The sequence below is a fragment of the Rhamphochromis sp. 'chilingali' genome, assembly GCF_963969265.1.
Source record: "Rhamphochromis sp. 'chilingali' genome assembly, chromosome: 6".
Taxonomy (NCBI): Eukaryota; Metazoa; Chordata; class Actinopteri; order Cichliformes; family Cichlidae; genus Rhamphochromis; species Rhamphochromis sp. 'chilingali'.
The window spans coordinates 8,017,130-8,036,126 of NC_137933.1; the positions used below are offsets into that span (position 1 = coordinate 8,017,130).

Here is an 18,997-nt window from a genome sequence, read left to right on the forward strand (position 1 = left end):
GCTCTTAACTGTTGAATAACTCTAATGCTATAAAAAGCGAGAAACAAATTAACCCAAATATATATTTTTCAATAAAAAAGATCTTACAGTTTTGACATGTGATATGTTGTTTTGTATCATATTAAAAAAACAACATCAATGTTATGCTCGAAACGAGACAGGGAAAATGACAGATCTCGAAAATGCTTTAATGTACGAGCCTAGAAGGAGTTCCTGAAAGCATCACTTCCTGAGGATTTTCTTTCATAGAAGTTTACGTGCCCATTGCTGTTTTTTTTAGCAGCTGCTCTGGCTGATACGTAGATAAAGACAGCGATAGGTCCGCCTGTACCGATGACCAAACAGTGTAAAGACCGGAAACTATCTTCATAACCGACTAACGTCAAACTTGGTAACGCCTTTATGTTCCAAAGTACAACCAGAGTACCGGTTGGCTAACAATTTGTGCAAGAGGTCGCTAGATCAAATGACGTTTTTGTCTGCCAGTTTACTTTTGTTGAAGAGAGTACACATTAAGGTTTTTTTTACAGCTGTTGTCAGCAAGGAACAAAAATGAGTCGAAGAGGTGAAAGAAACGAGGAAACGGACAAAGCTTCTGTTTCCTCAAATGTCGCAGACGATTCACAGAGGATGACAACAATTTACGCTGTGTATCTCATCGCCGCTTTGGATATCACATGGATGTTTTTACAGTTCTCAGTAACCCCTGTGAGTATATGACACGGGAAGAAGAAGAAGAAGCTGAAATGTCCCTATATTCCCTTTAGTGCGCACAGTTATGATTGAGGCTGGATTTACTGACGTTGATAATGCTATGGCTGAAAATCTCGTTTTAATTAAGAGTGCAAGAATGACCACTGGTCTTATATGAAACACTAACAGTAGCTATTACATACACTTATAGTAAACACTGGAGAAGGGGTATTCATATCACTGAATATCAGTGACACACAGTGAAGCATCCTGCTTTGAAATGTGCTTAATCACTGTGACAAGATAAGATAGGATAAGATGACATTTATTAGTCCCAGACTTGTGAAATTCACTTTGTTAAAGCAGCAGATATGTGGCTGTTCAGGAACATAGGCAGTATTTATACTTTGTATGGATGAGAACTATGCCAGTATGTACACGTAGCAAAGTGTTGTATTGTATTGCTAAATCTTAGGATCTTTACTAAATTTCATACTTAAGAACAGATATTGAAAATTTAGTTCCACTGCAGTGATCGAAAACATAAAGTTAGCCAACAGATTTGGATACACAAAACAAATCTGCAGTATAGAAATGCATTATCGAATACTACCCATGTATTTTCTTCCAGTTATTCTAATTTGGGTCACTCACATTCACAGCTGTGGCAAATTTAGAATCACCAGTTAACCGAACCCCATGCATTTCTTTGGACTGTTGAAGGAAGCTAGAAAGAAAACACAGGGAGAACATGCAAGCTCCACATAGAAAGGCCACTTGTACATGAGTTAATGTTTTATTGTCTTTCCAGGGGCACAAATTTGTAGTTTTTGGCACACTTATCACACATGAAACAGGAGTCAAAATTACATGATTGGAAGCATCAAAACGCCTTTTAACTATAAGCTTTTAAATGTGATAGATTAAATAGAACTACATGTATGTGGCATAATGGAAATAATCATGTTTTAAAATGTAAATTAAGGATTTTGGAAAAGAAGCAGCAGGAAACTGGCAGAAATTTAAATTTCATAATAATCTAAAAATATAAGCTAACACATCATTTAGTCATAGTCTAGTCATAGTGCAGTAAACATAAGTGACTCTAAAACTTCTCATTCTGTGACGTAAAATCTTCCCAACTTTGAACTCAAAGCTGAGATATGATAAAACAAAAAGGCATAGCAGGACACTCATTGCTGCCACCAAATACCTCCACCAACTCTAACACCAGCAGCACCACCTTCCTCAAATAAGGCCAATGTTCACCTGCAACACAATGCAACCCATTTAAATCAAATTGATTCACCTGGCATTTAGCTCTTTTTCTGTCACCACTTTCCATTTTACATGACATGACTCTGCTGCTAAAGATATCCTATAAAAAGAAGTTAGAGTTTGAACTGGTAGCAGCTCTACCTCGGGCCAGGTGAGTGCCACAGTGACAGTGTTTCTGCATTGTTCAGCAAAACAGTCCATTCAAATTGTGAGATAACCTACACAGAACTAGGCAAGCAAACCAGCCAATGTGTTTCAAAGTGAAAAATATTTGCACAATGTTTAGACAAAGGAGCCACTTCTGTGATAATGGCTGTGGGTGTTCATGAGGTTACCTTGAGCCGTCTTGAAATAATTCCTACATATGCTGAGCATGTCTTGGGTACTTTACCCTCACTCCAAGGACATGCTCATCCCAAACTATCTGAAGCAATTTGCTCAAATGCAGTTCTGAACCTTTCTCTTAATCTGATAAAGGTGCATGTGACAATGCCAAGATTAAATTAGATACTCCCTATCATATTGTTTTCTCATTAGGGTAAATTGGCACAAGTGTTCGTCTTGTGTCCTGCACACTCCCAGTCCTCTCGCCCAAACTGATATATGTACAGTAGTGATGTTGTGTGCTACAAACGCTTCTGACAAAATTTTTCAAAAAACTTAAGTTAATGTGTGAAAACAGCTTCAGTAGGGTTTAGGTTGGGTGCTTTTGGAGTTCTCTGCTTTTTAAATTATTTTTTTTCCAAACTATCATTGCAGAAGTGCGATGTGTTTTGGCTCATGGTTCTATAGAAAAGAAATGAAGGTCCCGCTGATCTTAGGGGTTTGGCCCTGCTGTCCGACTTAAGCACATTTCTAGCAGTAGCAAATTTGCCCCACAACATCAATACAGAAAGTGAACTTACCCTTAGAAAACCCATACAGGGGCCCTAAAGGGCAAAACTGCTGTGGTTCCTGTGTGAGCACACCCACTTGGGTCTTGGGTGGGATGACTGTGGGTTTGCCCTGCCCACACACCCCCACAGTTCATCCACATCTACCCAATGTTGGCCTTGGTATGTTGGCTGGGTATTAGTTCACAGTTCTTCTAAAGTTTATGAATCAATAAAAAAAAAAAAAGGAAGGCCTTGAATGCGAACTCTTGACTGGCATAAACAAGGATGTACTTTTATTGTGTCTGTCAAGACACAAGTTATTTTCTGACACTCATTATCACTTCTATGCTAATGACATTCAGTTGTACATGTCTTTTAAGGTCCAACAGCTGGATAGTCCACTGTTTAGTGATTGGTTCTCTAACAATGACCTCGTCTTAAACTGGTCTTAGTTCATTTTGTTCAGCAGTTAAATCCAGTGTTTAAAGTCTTGGTGTAATATTTGATTCTTCTCTGGGTTTTGGCAGTAAAGTCTATCTTACCAGGAGAGTCTTTTTCCTGTTTTTTTTCTAATTTATGTAACATTTCTGAATTGCAACATATGGTCTCTTTGGTGGATCTGGAGAAAATTAGTCATGCATTTGCATCATTGCACTTAGATTACTGTAATGCCTTGTTTTCTGGCTTGGGTAAATTCTCATTAATGTCTTTCGAAAGCAATAAAGCAAGGGAACTGTAATAAGACTATTAACACATTCAGCAGCCGAGCTCAAATCACTACCATTTTATATTCTTTAAACTGGCTCTCAGTAGATTCTACAATTTGTTTTCACATACAGAGCACTTAATGGCCAGGCTCCGGACTGTTTGCCTTATCTTCTACCAAGCACACCTCTGCTTGTAGGCTTTGATGACAGGCTCAGAATCTAATGGTCATTCCACATACAAAAGGGCAGAGATTTAGAGCAGTCTCTCGCAACAATTAACTTTAGCTGACTCTGTGGACTCTTTCTAAAACCAGTTAAGAATCTTTTTTTAGTTTAATCAGGCTTTTCTTTGATACTTTTAATGATTTTTATTTTCGTTTTGATCTTAAATTGTTTTTGTATTGTTTTTATGGTGTTTAATTTCCTTATTTATTTTACTCGGTTTTGTGACCACTTGTCACAAAAAAATAACGGTCACTTACTTATGTTGCTCTCTATAGTATTTGGCAAAGAAGCTCGGCTTCGACACGTTGTGGTTTGGTTATTTGCAAACTACAGTTGGAGTTATTCAGCTGCTCGGGGGCCCAATGTTTGGAAGGTGAGTTTCTGTTCGCTATTTTTTGCTTGGACATTGCTCTTTACTGTTTGCCAACAGTCGGAACACAGTGTAGAAAAATGTGACTGTAGGGTCTGTTTTTTTTTTTTTTTTTTGGCAGGTTTGCAGATCTATTTGGGGCACGGACAGCTTTGTCCCTGGCATGTGCTTCAACTGTTGTCTTCTTTCTGCTGCTGGCCACAGCAGACACTCCAGCCATGTTGTTCATCCATAAAATCCCCACAGTCTTTATGCATGTCCTCCCTGGTGAGCATCAAACCTACCGTTTTTTTATCCTTTGCTAACAATGTGGCTGAACTATTTTTACATTTATTCAGATTTATTCTAAATGTTAATTTTATTTATCCTGAATCAAGTTTCACTTGATTTTCTTCTTTGTCCCACCTGTGTCTGCAGCATCACAAATGGTTGTTACAGACCTTACAAAACCTGAGAAACGGGCAGACGCCTTATCCAAGCTTGGTCTGTGTTTTGGCATCGGTATGATAGTTGGCTCCACATTAGGCGGACAGCTGAGCAAACTCTATGGGTTAGTGTCACAGTGTGTATCATTAACAGCAGCACTGGTGTGAAACCAACCTGAGCAACCATTGACTCTTTGACAGAGCCAAAGGAAATAAAAAACATCTCTGGTTTAGGAAGACATTTTGGCTTAGGTTGGAATATTGCGCTTTTATGAAACATGGAATTCAGTCATTGTGTGTGTTTACCAAAAGTGTCCCCCATACAGCACCTTTACTTTGTATTTCTCAGGGAGAAGTTTACTGCATGTTTTGGTACTGCAGGGAGTGCCTTCAGCTTGCTGTTGGTTTTAAAGTTCATCCCCAAAAATACAAAAGCTGAAACAACCAGAGGCAACACTACAGGTAAGACATACCTACTTCTTTTCAACCTAATGGTCTCAGCTGTCTAGGTACAAAGTGGCCTTGGCTTCATGATCACAACAACAGGGATGAGCTGGTAATTTGAATCTAGCTGTCTTCATTGCACACATAAAAATTACTCAACTGGATTTTGTCACTCTCAGCTGCACTCAAACATAGTTTTTGTTATTTTTTTCTTTAAAAAACCATGACTCTGCTCTTACTTTTTTTTTTCTTTCTTTCACATTTGGGATCATCTCATAGCAAACCGTTGATGCCAGTCTTTAAAATTCCATGTAATAATCCAGGTAGATTATTATCAGAATACCACTGAGTCTCTGATGTTGTGTTACTGTATCATCTTCCATAATTACATACTCAAATGTGCTTAAAATTGCAGTGTGCCATTCTTTTCCATATAGATGTATTTTAAAAAGAAAAAAGGTAATACATCTATATTTTTAGAGATGTTTGGAGAGAGTCACCTTTTGGTTGCAAATAATCCAAAGCCATGGTATGGAATGTCTGTAAAGGTTCTCAGTCATCCAGGTCATCGTAGTCAAAGGAGTTTGCAAAGAAAACTGTCTGGACTTCTTTAAGTTGCTAGAAGACATTTCACCTTTCATCCGAGAGCAGCACTGAAATTTCCCTGGGACTTCTCTACATACATGTTATCCTACCTTGACTTATTGGTAGAAACACATAACACATAATGAGATGGTAATTGTACCTCTTGCACTTTGATTTTACTTCAGATGACAACAGAAGAAAGTCAGTATTCAATCTGAGTGAGATTACGAGGCTGATGAAGTTTCCAACAGTGATGCAGACTTTCATTATCAAGATAGTCGCAGGTTTGCCATCAGGTGAGACTTGAAGTGTGAAGATGTTTTGGTTTAAGCCTTTGCAATATACAAATGTTGTGTCTCTTCCTAATATCACTGTGTTTAAGTTACACACTCTTTAAATGTTTTTCTTTTTTGCCATTTTGTTTTTGGAGGTTACCTATGGTGATATGTTCTGATTGGGCTCATTTACATTTATGTGTATTAAAATGGGTATGAATATGTAGCTAAATTTGTGGATGCTCATGTTAAACCAGGACAAAATTTTAAATAATTCTGGTCAAACATCTGTGAGCCAAATGTTCAGGCTTCATACTCTTGTGATGGCTCAGCTATAAAAGGCTCGATGGGGGTTCGTCATCACCCTGCTGGGCAGGCAGGTGGGCAGCATGGACCCCCAGATTTGTGAATGCGATAACTCGAGAGAAAGGCAACATAGGAGTTTCAAATTGATACCATAGGTGTTTCTACTAAAAGGTTCTGATGAGTTTGAATCCTGAAGTTTTGTGAAAACCTTGTGAACACGATAATTTGAGAACAAGGCAGAGTACACAGAAGCCCCAACTGGACCTTCTGGAATTGCAAGGAGCAGCCAATTGGAAGCAAGTTTGTGTAAAGGGAAGTTGGCCTTACAGGAGCAGGCTTTAGACAAATGGCACCAAGAATAACTTCAAGATAAATACAACTGTAACATGTCTGTGAAGGTTCTCAGTCATCCAGGTCATCGTAATCTAAGGAGCTTGCAAAGAAAAGCGTCTGGACTTCTTTAAGTTGCTTGAAGACGTTTCACCTCTCATCCGAGAAGCGTCAAATGGTGGGGAGTCCCAGATTTAAACCTAGTGGGAGTATCCCCCCACAGAGGGAAAAAAGGACCCCCTGATGATCCTCTAATCGCCTGAGCCAAGGCGTATCTTGAGCCAAGGTGTAGCTTCTCGGATGAAAGGTGAAACGTCTTCAAGCAACTTAAAGAAGTCCAGACGCTTTTCTTTGCAAGCTCCTTTGAATACAACTGTAACATTGTAAATCAGCATATTAGGCCAGCACTGAAGTTAAGCGATCGTGGCTCAAGAGTTGGGAGTTCGCCTTGTAATCGGAAGGTTGCCGGTTCGAGCCCCGGCTCGGACAGTCTCGGTCGTTGTGTTCTTGGGCAAGACACTTCACCCGTTGCCGCCTGGTGGTGGTCAGAGGGCCCGGTGGCGCCAGTGTCCGGCAGCCTCGCCTCTGTCAGTGTGCCCCAGGGCGGCTGTGGCTACAATGTAGCTTGCCATCACCAGTGTGTGAATGTGTGCGTGAATGGGTGGATGACTGGATATGTAAAGCGCTTTGGGGTCCTTAGGGACTAGTAAAAGCGCTATATAAATACAGGCCATTTACAGGCCATTTAAGCAGCCCTGAAAACATTTTGCAAACAGAAAATTAAATTGCCACAAAGAGACACAAAGCCAACTTTGATGGTGTCATCATAAATCATATGTAAATCTAACAAAATTGTTTTGTGCTCGAAGGCATTTTTCAAGTGATGTTTTCTATCATTGCACTGGAGTTCTTTAAGCTGCAACCTGAGCAGAATGGCTACCTGATGGCCTATTTTGGCATCGTCCAAATGGTAAGACTGAAATCCAAAATGAATTGGTGCATTTTAGCCTTTTCAAGTTTTCTACGTTTTGTTATATTACAGACCAAAATTCACTTATGATTCACTTGTTGAATTTAGACTAAATGACAAATTAAGGAACAGGTTTTTGGAGTATTTTGTTTGTTTTTCTTTTTTCTTTAACAACTGAAAGAATAAAACACAGTGTTCGCAGACGTATCCTTGCTCGCACTTGGGGTTGAGCTCTGATGGTTCCTACATGAAACAACAGTCCCCAATATGCTTCAATAACTTCATTAGACCTGTGATTAGTTGAATTCATGAATTAGGAAAGTTACTTACAGATCTGTTTAAGGTCTTGCAGTTGTCAGACTAAAAAAACCCAACCTGTGATAGCCTCTTATTGTCAGATGGGGAACTTTTGGAACCACCAACAGTCGTCCAAGATATTCCAATATAGCTAAGCTAAGTAGTCTGGTCTTTGTCAGAGAGATTACCAAGAAGCCAGTGGTCACTGACTAAAAGATTCACTTTTTATTTTTTTTGTAGAAAACTCTAAAGGATCTGAAAACTTTTCAAATGGACTGTATGTGATATGTTGGGGGGTTGAGCTTAAGCTTATACCAGACTGCAAGATGAAATGAGTAAAACCCAGATGTTTGTTCAGGTTATTCAAGGAGGAGTGATCGGTCGGCTTACGGCAAGATACTCTGACAATTCATTGCTGCTTCTATCCATTGGAGTGTCCTCTTTTGTGGGACTGGCTCAGGTATGCACAAAACATAAGCACACACCCCTTAGAGAGAAAGTATTCACTCAAGTACTCCATAGCTTTTCTTTTTAAGAAGCAAAACTCTTGTCTTAGCTTGATGAAAAAAAAAATGTTTCCATTGTTTGATGCAAATAAAATGAAAAGTTTTAACCCCCCTTTTTTTTTTACCATGAGGTTTTTTTTAATAGTAAATCTTACTACAACTTTTACTATTGCTTGGTATTGAACTTCTGTGATATTGTGCTTGTATACAGGTGAACAAGTATTCAAAAAAGTACAAGTGTGAATTTGTTAGGGTATTTTTTGTTTGTTTTATTATTATGAATGTGTTCATGTTTCTTGGTGTTTAGCAGCTCAGATAAGAGCCCAAGAGCTTGTTCAACAGCTTGAGATTGCTGGTTGGCACCGGGTGAAATCCGTCACAAACAGGTTGCTGCAGCCGAAACCTCTTTGTGATTGGTTTGGTTGCTGCTAGAGTACTGCGGCCACTCATAGTTTGCATGGAAGGAATGTCAACTAATTAACTTGAAAAAGTGAAAGGTGAAAATGTCCGTCGCAAACATTAAATGGAGAGCGTTCGGTGACCAGAGGATATCAAGTGCTTGGTGACTGCTTTAGGCCTGCATGGCTGGGACTTCCAATGGACTGTGAACCACTCACAACTAGTTGAGAAATACTCAATTTTCCCCAACAACTGGTGGTTGCCAAGTGGTTGGTAACCACCAGTTGTGACTGGGGCGTAAAACTGTATCAATTCATAGCAGAGCTTTGAATTGATACATCAATATGCTAACAGCCACATTTACATGTTTCGTACATGGTGCTGCCCCTAACAGGCCTCACTATCAGTTAACCCCTTTGCCACACTGCCAAAGCCCCTTAAGACAGATATTTGGATTCACAGCTGAATTGGGGAGTGTCATCAAATCAGATCAAAATTTATTTCTATAGCACATAATAATACATCAAAGTTGACCAAAGTCCTTCAAAGTTGGTCAGAGCAATAGTATAAGACAGAATAAAAAGAAACAGTTAAAAGGAGGGCAGGAAACAATATGAACAATATGGGTAAAAAAAAAAATCCTCATAGAAATCCAGAGCAAAAACTTAATCAATAGCACAGCCCATTAGAGTTCTGCTGCAGGCATTTCTTTGGACTCGTTGTGACAGCAACCCCTATTAAACATAATTACCTAGCAATGAATATAATGTGCCATTGAACCCCTTGCTGAAAACTGTTTATTTCTGATATTTCTCTGTACAGGCATATATACAGAATGTGTGGCAGTTCTGCTTTAACATCCTCCCGATGATGTTTTCTCTCAGTGTGTTTAATGCCATCACAGACAGCATGCTCACCAAGAGTGTACCGTCCTCTGACACAGGTGAGACCATCCCGCTTTACTTTATTACAACCAGATGGTGTTTGACAGGCTCTACTTTTAAAAAGCTTTATTTTAGATCACTTGATGTGTGACTGCATTTGAATAAAGCTGCTTTAAACTTAAAGAAGCAAAGACACTCCAGCATTCCAAGATAAAATGTAATAATATCAAATAAAATGGTTTAGAAAACTACAGGTGAACCTATTGTGAAATAGTGTAAAGAATTATTGCCAGTTTTAATCTTGTTCTCATTTGCAGGCACAATGCTGGGACTGTGCGCATCTGTTCAATCTCTGCTTCGCACAGTTGGACCTACTATAGGGGGCTTCCTGTATGTGAACTACGGCATTTCCTCTATAGGTTTAATCCAGTTTTTCGTGAATATTGCTGTGTTTGTCTACCTGCTACAGCGACGACTCAACAAGACAGCCGAGCAGCGAAAGTGACACCTCTCAGTCTTTTTGTCTCACTTGTTCAAAAACTCAAAAAAGGAGAGGAGATGGAAATCAGCTGTTGATTTTAAAAACAAGCATCATATACACACATATTTCCCTTTTTTTAGTAACTGCCATAATTAGATCATATCCCATTATTCCAGATTTTGTGCTGTTCAAGTTTCTGTTGATTCAGTGTCAGATCACTAGATGGCACCAAATCCTCTATTTTACTGGCTGATGGTTTTATTGGCTCGTTGTTCACATAAACATCAGAGTTTAATCAGTTTGATTATGATTGAAAACAGGGCCAACTCCATTGCTACTACAATTTAGAATAAAAGTTAATTTTCTTAAGTTATTGTTTTGCATTAAACTTTTGGAAATGCTTTTGTTTTTTCTATATAAATTTAAAGTCAGGAATGCACTGTAGACTTGCCTTTGCACTGAAAAGGACCAATCTTAACCATGCTTTTTAATGGCTGTAAACTTTCATATAAATAAATGTGTGAGGGGGAAAAAAAGCAAATTTAATAATAATAATTGCCAGAATAGTTCAGAGACTTTGATGCCAGTGCTGTCCTGGTACACCCTTAGTATCACCCAGCCAGGCTTCAACTCACCACTGTAAGTAAAATACTTTGATTTACTTGTTCATATTTAGGTTTAGAATGATGTGGTGAAAAAAAGTGAACTGATAAAATACAACATGTTAAAGATTAAACCAGTGGTTACCAAACCTTTTTTGTTCTGTTTCACCTCATGTTAAACATGTGATGTATATAAAGTCGCTGGAGCGTTTCTGGGTATTTTGGCAACCCACAAAAAGTCTTAAGTGCCCCCAATATCCAGTAACCACCAACTGTAATTAAGTAACTAAAATACATTTACAGAGCTTAACTAGTGTCCTCTGATTTTGCTTACCTTTGTTCACTTTAACTTTTGAAAAATATATTTTCAATACTTTTCAAAAGTATTGAAAATATTAAATATAGGTTTGATTTCTTTGCATGTGTGGATTGGATGGGATGTTACCGACATCTGGTGAGAAGTTCATCTCGATAGCACATTTAGAAATACATCTACTTAGAAAACTGGTGACGTGTTCAAAACTAATTTTACCTGCTGTATTTAAAATTATTGAATATTTCAGGCCTAAAGCATTCATTAACTCTTTATTTATTTCTTGTATATTTCTTATACAGTTTAGAAACACAGATCAGTTTTGGTTTAGCATTTTTAGCATCCAGCTGTGTGCTGTGTAAGTGACATCAGTGTCACCAGTAGAGTTTCTCCTTATACAAACTAAGCAGTCCAGATGAACACAAAATACATGATTGTGTGTGTATCTTGCTCTCTCTAGATCACACAGCGCAGTGTGAATAGGGATTCTTGTTTATACACCAGGTGACTCAGGTGTAATTATAGTAAACAGAGTCACAATAAAGATTAGGATTAAAGATTAAGATTAAATTTCCAGCATATGTCAGCCTGTTCATGGTATCAAGTACTGGAGCTAGCAGGAATGGACTACCCACACAGAGTGTCTGATGAAGCAGTTGATGGAGGGGCTGAAAGTGCTTGAAAGCTGTCCTCTGCCTTAATGAAGATCAAAGAAATTAGCAAGAAGGTGTTTAAAAAGAAGTCGAAATGCCTATAACAGCTTGGCTCAATGACAGGCTGCTGTAGATGAAGCAATTGTAGAAATGTTCAGAGCTCGCATCACTGAGCTAGCAGCAGAGAGGTCTTCCACACGGCGTACCGGTAGAAATGTCGTTTTTACTACATGTATTCTTATAGGCTTCCTTGTCCTGACGTTTCGACTTAAGATAAAAGAAAATTTAAGAAATCATTTAAGCAAATGCTGAGAGAACTTAATTCAGAGAGTAAACAAACCACAAATGTATAAAAATAAAAACTGGCCATAGCCAAATCTCTGCACCTGGTGATAAAAACACTCAACAGAAGGTCAGAACAGCCTTTCTTGAGGATAATTCAATAATATGACACAGGCCGATATGAGTTCCTGGATATTCCAAAGGAAAAACCAAATCCTTCCAACCCATCACACCCTCCTTGAGCGTGGTTTTGCTGGAGGTTTCTTCCTGTTGAAAGGGAGTTTTTCTGTCCCACTGCTGCCAAGGGCTTGCTCTGATTTGGAGGGTTTCTGTCTAACAATGTAAGATCTTTACTCTGCAATATAAAGAACCTTGAGACAGCTGTTAGTGTGGCGTTATATTAATATACTGAATTAAAGTGAATTCTTTGTCCATGCTTAAAGAAACACGAAGAACAAATCTACTTTGGCCTGAACTTTAAAACGAAATCAGAAATCTGGTAAAAAAAAAAAAATGTTGAAATATCATCTTAAAATCAAAATCAGTCCAGGCTTCGTCCTTCACACAGTTCATAATAACTACATGAAGGAAGAGATTTTTTTCTCTTCCTTCATGTTGTTTATATAAGCTGCGTGATGGTAGAGGAAATATGCATATTATGGAGAAGAAATATACTTCAATGGGGATTTGTAAAAAATTTTTAATCAAATTTAATCAGGAAGTTTCTGAATTGGTGTTTTCATAATGGTATTGTCTATCTTTTATTATTAAAATCATTAACTTTAATCAAACATTCATGTAAAGGGCATGCAAAAATAATTTTTGCATAGTGTTGCAGACATGTTCCAAATACATTTCTTTTATTCAACATTTCATGAAGAAAGAGCAAAGAAAACCGAATACGTGCATCTGTGGATTGAGTGACATTTGTGAGGACTGCCTTTGCCAGAGTTGGCTATTCTGTGCAGCTCAGATCAGTCTGGAATGATTTGGATGAGTGAATAAGTCTGGAGTTAAATAAAAAGTGAATTTAAAAAAAAAGTATTTGTATCAAAAAAATAGCTCACATAAAAAATTTCCATACTCTGAGAGGGATAAATAAAACCTTCATCACAGTGTGGACAGTAGTCTGCTTCCTCTGGCTGTCAAGCTGCTGCATGTTGGAGTGATGTCATAAAATCTGGAGCAGGTGTTTTCATTGTTTCTACAAAATAAGCTCATTTTGAATGTTGTCGTTGTTGTTTTTAAAATAATATGATCGGCAATCCTGGATTGAAAACAAACAGTCAAACAAAAAAGTTGGCAGATGTCAGTGAGGTGATTTATTTTCGTTCCCCCCCCCCCCCCCCCCCCCAAAAAAAAAAAAAGAAATAGCAGGAAAGAATTTTTATAAATTATATTTTAAGAGACGTTTTGAAGCTAAGCATAAAAGTATAAAAAAATAAAAAATCTAGATTAAAACTGCATTTACTTACAAGGGTGTTTAGAAAACACCTTTTAAATGATGATTAAAGTAAAACCCCCAAAAGCCAAAGCGAGAAGATAGGAAGGATGTGTTTATTAAGTTTTAGTTGGCACCCTGCTCAGGTGAACCTCACCTTTAATGTGATCAGCTGCCTCAGTGTGAATTCTATCTTTTCAGGCTGATCCCACACCTGCCCTCACTCATTACTCGCTGGAGTCCAAGCCATCAAATGTCTTCCATAGGTGTAGAGTGTCAGTGCAGCTCGTAAAACACAAGGAGCATTATTATTATTAACCTTTATTTTACCAGGAAAAGTCCCATTGAGATTAAAAACCTCTTTTTCAAGGGAGTCCTGGCCAAGAGGCGACAACATGTTAAAATTACAAAGTTACATACATGTTATAAGTAACATAGCATGCTCTTGAATCTCCTGTCTCTGCCGCTTTATGTGAGTCAAAGGAGCTGCAGATGGAGCTGAAGGGTGTCACTGTATCTACGGACCCAGGCCGGGGGGGGGGGGGGGTGATGCAGTCCTGACCACTGGAGGGGGTGCCTTGTTACACTTGGCCATTTGAGTCAGGGGGACCTGGGACAATGCTGCTGTTAACACTCCTGATGGGGACCTTTGGGTCCTCTGAAAGTTTAATGTGACTCTGCGAGCGACCTACACTCACTGAGGTCAGAGATGAGCGCTGCCCGGCGATGGTCCAGGGTTTCCTTGTGTCAGCGCACTGGAAACTAAATGCCAGTGGGGGGGGGCCGTCAGGTCCCAGGCTTGTTTTGTCCCCTGTGGTATAGATAATGAGGCATCTGTCTCCACCTGCCGCATGGAGAGATGAGGCTCACTGTCTCTTTTAAAAAGAGCACAGGTTACCTATCTGATTTGTTCGAGGCAGGCCAGGGACATGATCTGTAGCAGAGAAGCCTTCAGTCTAAATGTTTTATACCGAGGCTTTCTTACTTCATTCTGTGCAGCACCACACGGTGCTCCTTATCAGAAGCACACTGATCAGTGTCTTGTGAGGTACATCTAGAAAATTACCATCCATATCAATCAAACATGAGACAGTCTAACCAAAATGTAATTACTTTCACCCCAAGTCAGTGCGACTTTTGTCCATTAGGTAATAGTCTTTAATTATGTCGGTAAAAGAATGTCATGAACTGTTTTACAGCAGAGTGCTGATTCTTGTTCAGAGTTTATAAAAACCTGATGTGTCATTGACAGAAGCTCAACATGGCTGCACAGCTCCTGGTCCATCATCCTTCCAGCAGACCTCATGGAACTCTTGGAGTTGGCCACTGGAGTGAAAGGTGATCTTAGGGGTTTTTTGTCTTGGTGTAATCAGACAGCGACATCATCAATCATGAGCAGGGGAATTACAGTGGGTTACAATAGGTGATAAGATAATGAGTGGGGCCACAGCGACCTGGTGAGGGACAGCTCGAGTTCCCGTTCTGATTACACGGCAGCGGCTTGACTTTGTTGTAAACGGCTGAGGACACTGGCTGTGCAATTCCAAGATGAAGAAAGGAGTTTTTTTTTCTAATTGTGTCAGGCCTATGAAGTTAAAATTAAAATATTTATTTATATTTAATTTTTGTTTTCAGACAGACATGTGATATATACATATAATGCATGAAATGGCAATAATGCAATTTCTAAAGGGTTTCAGCAGATTATGAGATCATTGTGTAGCAGGTAGACTTAAACTACAGAATCAGTGAAGTTGAATAAAAATGGACGAATACTATTAGTTACCATCCATCTATCTATTTTGTCCCTACTTATCCAGTTCAGGGTAGTGGTGATGTGGTCCTATCCCAGCTGCCACAGGGTGAGAAGCAGGGTACATCCTGGACCTTCATGGTGCCATGGGCTTTGGACTGTTTGGGTTTTGCTTCTTTTAATCATTGGTTGTATTATTTATATTTGTCCTTTATCTCCCAGCATTCTCAGTTCCTTGATTAAGTACTATTTAGTTTATTCCCTTTTGTGTTTCATTCTGTTCTGTTTTCTCTGGAGTAAATATCAAATGTGCACTGAAGCAGCTATCATTTGCTCTATTTTCAGAGTCATTTCAGTTGCTTACATGAGATTGTGAGAAGTGGAAAAAGTCCAGGGTGTGTGTTGTTTCACACATTTGAAGACAAGCTGCCCCCTCCTCAGTGAAGAGCATGCTCAGCCTTGTGTCAGGAGGCTCAGAGCCCCATGACGCCTGGCCTGTCCTGCACGCTCTGGTCCACACTCTCACTCCCTGACATGTGCCAGCGATCGCTAATCCTCCACTGACGCCTCTCGGAAGCATCACATTCAACAACAGAACAATAAATGCCCACTGCACTGACCTCAGAGGATTGTCGCCTCTTGCTACATCAGCCAGGATCTCCCATCCTCTGCTTGTGGAAGACCATATTGGTTACATAGAAGCTAATATGGCATAACACAAAAGGCTTCTTTATGACACATGTGGCTGCATGAAAAGTCTTTGTTGTCTTTAGGATTAAGAGTTGGAGATTTGAATGTTTGAAGGTAATATGTCTAAAAGACAGGATGTTGATTGAATTTTAATTACAACAGAGCCGATTAGATAACAATATGGTGCAGGAGTTAAAAGCGGGAAACATGTGCGTCTGTTTGAATTTCCAGCCATAAGCTTTGTTTGGATGTTGTTTGGATGACTCATACAGAGCAGCATCTGTGTTCTCCAGAGATAAATCTGACCATTATTGGTCATATTGTTTAGACTATCCTGTATGATGTAATGACATGTTGTGTGGGTATTTTGAGTTCTTAATACAGCAGAAACAATTGAAGTTATTGCTGGATTTATCTGGGATTTACTGTAGCTGGATGGGTCCATTTCAAAATTCAGGATAGGATAAAGTTCTAACAATTCTGAGAATCAGTTATCAGCCATGTTCCTTCTGTGCATCAGCAAGGCACTGTGAAAATTGGCCTTTACTCTAGGTTAAAAGAGCTTACATGTCTATGATATTTAGTCAGGGTACTGATTTCCTCACTCTGATTATCACAACATTTGGGTGACAGATGGTGTGTCAGTGGTAATCCCAGCTACCCATCAGCTTGACCCTTTGCAGTGAGCCACCTCCTCCCAAACGATCATGCAGCACCCTCGTCCCCAAAATCTCACCAAGCCTGCTGAGCTACGCAGCCAAAGAGCTGCTTTAAACTGGTGAGTAATGGCTGTGTCAGCAGTCAGTAGATGAGCCTGAGGGTTGGGGAAGGGTTAATGGGCAGTGGGCGGGTATAAGAGCCCCATTGGATCCAATGTTAACACCAGACGTACAGTAAACACTTACTGTACTGTGAATTCATGCCAACTGCAAACACAAAAATAATGTGATTCAAATGATAATATGAATAGCTCGTTTGTTCTTTAACAGCATAAAACTGTAAATAATTCTGTTTTTTCTTCATGAGCATCTGGAAACAATACATACCTGAACTCAACTTTCCAGATCAAAAAAAAGTAAACCACATTAACAGAACATAAACTATCACCCTAACATTTTTGTACAGTCAAAAAAGGGCATGATAACCAGGTGACACAAAAATGTACCCCCCGGTATGACTCATTGTATAAATGCCACAGTTTTGAATTTTCTGAAATTGAAAAGTCTGCATCTGTCTCCTGATTTTGTGATAATTTGCGCACATTTTTTCTCTCTCTGACATGCCTTTTAGAAAGTACAACTCGCTTTCATTTTGTAAAACAAAGTAGTGGCATTGTATTGTTAACTTCACAAAATATTGCAATGGTCAGTTAAGTTGCCTCATTTGCTGTAAGCTTCTTGTTTCCTCTGCATTTCCACGGGGGTCCTAATCTCATCTAAAGTCATCTGCCTTAATCCACAGCAGCAGAAGCAGTGGTTGAAGTAAATTAGGTCTTTGACTGATAGCCATCTGCCAACAAATGTATAAACAGTTTGTTTTACTGCTGCTAATGCAGAAATGAAATGTAGACAGAGAAAAGTAGATGTACATAATCTGACATTAAAAATGACTTTAATGGAAAATGACAGATTATTTATTGAATCACTTTCAACATTTTGTTTTTAAAATTATTGGAAAAAAACACTGCTGATAGGAGCATAAATAATTACTCATGTGTTTTGAAGATGCAAGTTTTAGGTTTTTTTTAGAGATGGACCGATCCGATATTACGTGTTGGTCCGATACTGACGTAAATTGCTGGATCGGATATTGGAGAGAAATAAAAAATGTAATCCGATCCATTAAATATCAAAAAAGCACCTCACAAAACTTGTGACATGGCATAACTCGGCTCATAACCGTAGCACGTCGCAGCAGTATGCATCACGTGGGCTGTGTGTATTTGTAGCCTTGCTACCAAACCAGCATTTAATCTCCGAGGAAGTTATCCCAGAGAGAAGTAAAGCAAGTGTGTAAGTTCATCTCTGAATGTTTGTAAAGCATTAAGCTTAACAACCGATATATGGAGCGACTGCCTCTGACTGTCTCTCTCGCTCCCTCTCCTGCTGCTACTTCAATCATGAAACTGATTAATGATCAGCTGATCAGCTTTTCTGTCGCGAGTCCGTCTCTCTTGTTTGTTTTTGGCCCACTTTGCACCAGAAAGAGGAAACCAGCGGCTAAACAACAGCAGCATGTTTAACCTTGATAAGCTGTTGTTAGAATTTATTTAATATTTCTTTCTACACCAGGATCCTTTTCTACGTAGCTGACGGTTGGTAACTGTGCAGGGGCGGATATAGCAAAGTTTAGCCAGGGGGGCCGATAGGCAGTGTTGGGGAGTAACGGAATACATGTACCGCCGTTACGTATTTAAAATACAAAATATGAGTAACTGTATTCCGTTACAGTTACTGTTTAAAAAGGTGGTATTTAGAATACAGTTACTTTGTTGAAATAAATGGATTACACGGCAGTACTTTCCGGTTTCATATTGTCGCGGGTCAGGACTGTTTGGGTTTTGTTTGACAGCTACGTTCTGTTGTTACAGGTGGCAGCGTTGCGGTTGCCATGGTTACAGGGTGACGCTCTCTCTCTGCGGGTTTCCTGGGTGAGAGAGCGCCTTTTTGTTGTTGTGCTAAGCTAATAGGCAGAATGCTACAGGTATAGCTCAAGAATGTAGCATCATGGGCAGTGTAGTCCGTGCTGCAGGGAGAATGGAGTGCCATACCCGTTATGTGTCTGTGAGCGCGAGAAGGGAGAAAAAGGCGAGTGGAAAAGTATGAGCTGTCATCGAGCAAAAATGGGAGCTGGAAGCATGTAAATATAATAATAACCACTGCAGCCAAGAAGAGTGCCTGACGAGCCCAGTTGTAAGTAAGCTATTAAGACTTGACTGTACACTGTGTTCGTATTTTCCTCCGAAACAATAAGTTCCATTGGAGCAGCCTTTCAACGCCTCTCTTTGTCTCTTGCAAGCAAAGTTGACCGACACAACAAAGTAAAGCTATTTTTCGGCTACGAGCCCGACACAGAATCCGCCGTATTAGTCAGAGGTCCAGTTCGGAGCCGCGGACCTTCAGTAACAGTAATAAATCACAGCAATAGTACATTCACGTAGTTGTAAAAAGCATGATAATATATTAAGTAATCCAAAGTATTCAGAATACATTA

The 18,997-nt window shown here is 39.3% G+C and overlaps 1 protein-coding gene across 4 annotated transcripts; it reads left to right on the forward strand.

The window, feature by feature from the left end:
* Positions 1-241: 241 nt before the first annotated feature.
* On the forward strand, positions 242-17,376 carry slc67a1 (solute carrier family 67 member 1). Of its 4 annotated transcripts, none has more exons than XM_080885948.1 (13): positions 242-708; positions 4,054-4,151; positions 4,270-4,415; positions 4,566-4,698; positions 4,923-5,035; positions 5,788-5,898; positions 7,383-7,483; positions 8,139-8,240; positions 9,508-9,628; positions 9,887-9,959; positions 14,594-14,679; positions 15,162-15,282; positions 15,440-17,376. In XM_080885948.1, coding segments are annotated over exons 1-13 (1,362 nt in total). In that variant the 5' UTR covers positions 242-552; the 3' UTR covers positions 15,441-17,376. The 4 variants fall into 4 exon arrangements, with proteins under 4 accessions (XP_080742074.1, XP_080742075.1, XP_080742073.1 ...); XM_080885949.1 differs by having other exon boundaries at positions 15,162-15,203; XM_080885947.1 differs by lacking the exon at positions 15,440-17,376 and having other exon boundaries at positions 242-391; positions 531-708; positions 15,162-15,368.
* Positions 17,377-18,997: the final 1,621 nt, after the last annotated feature.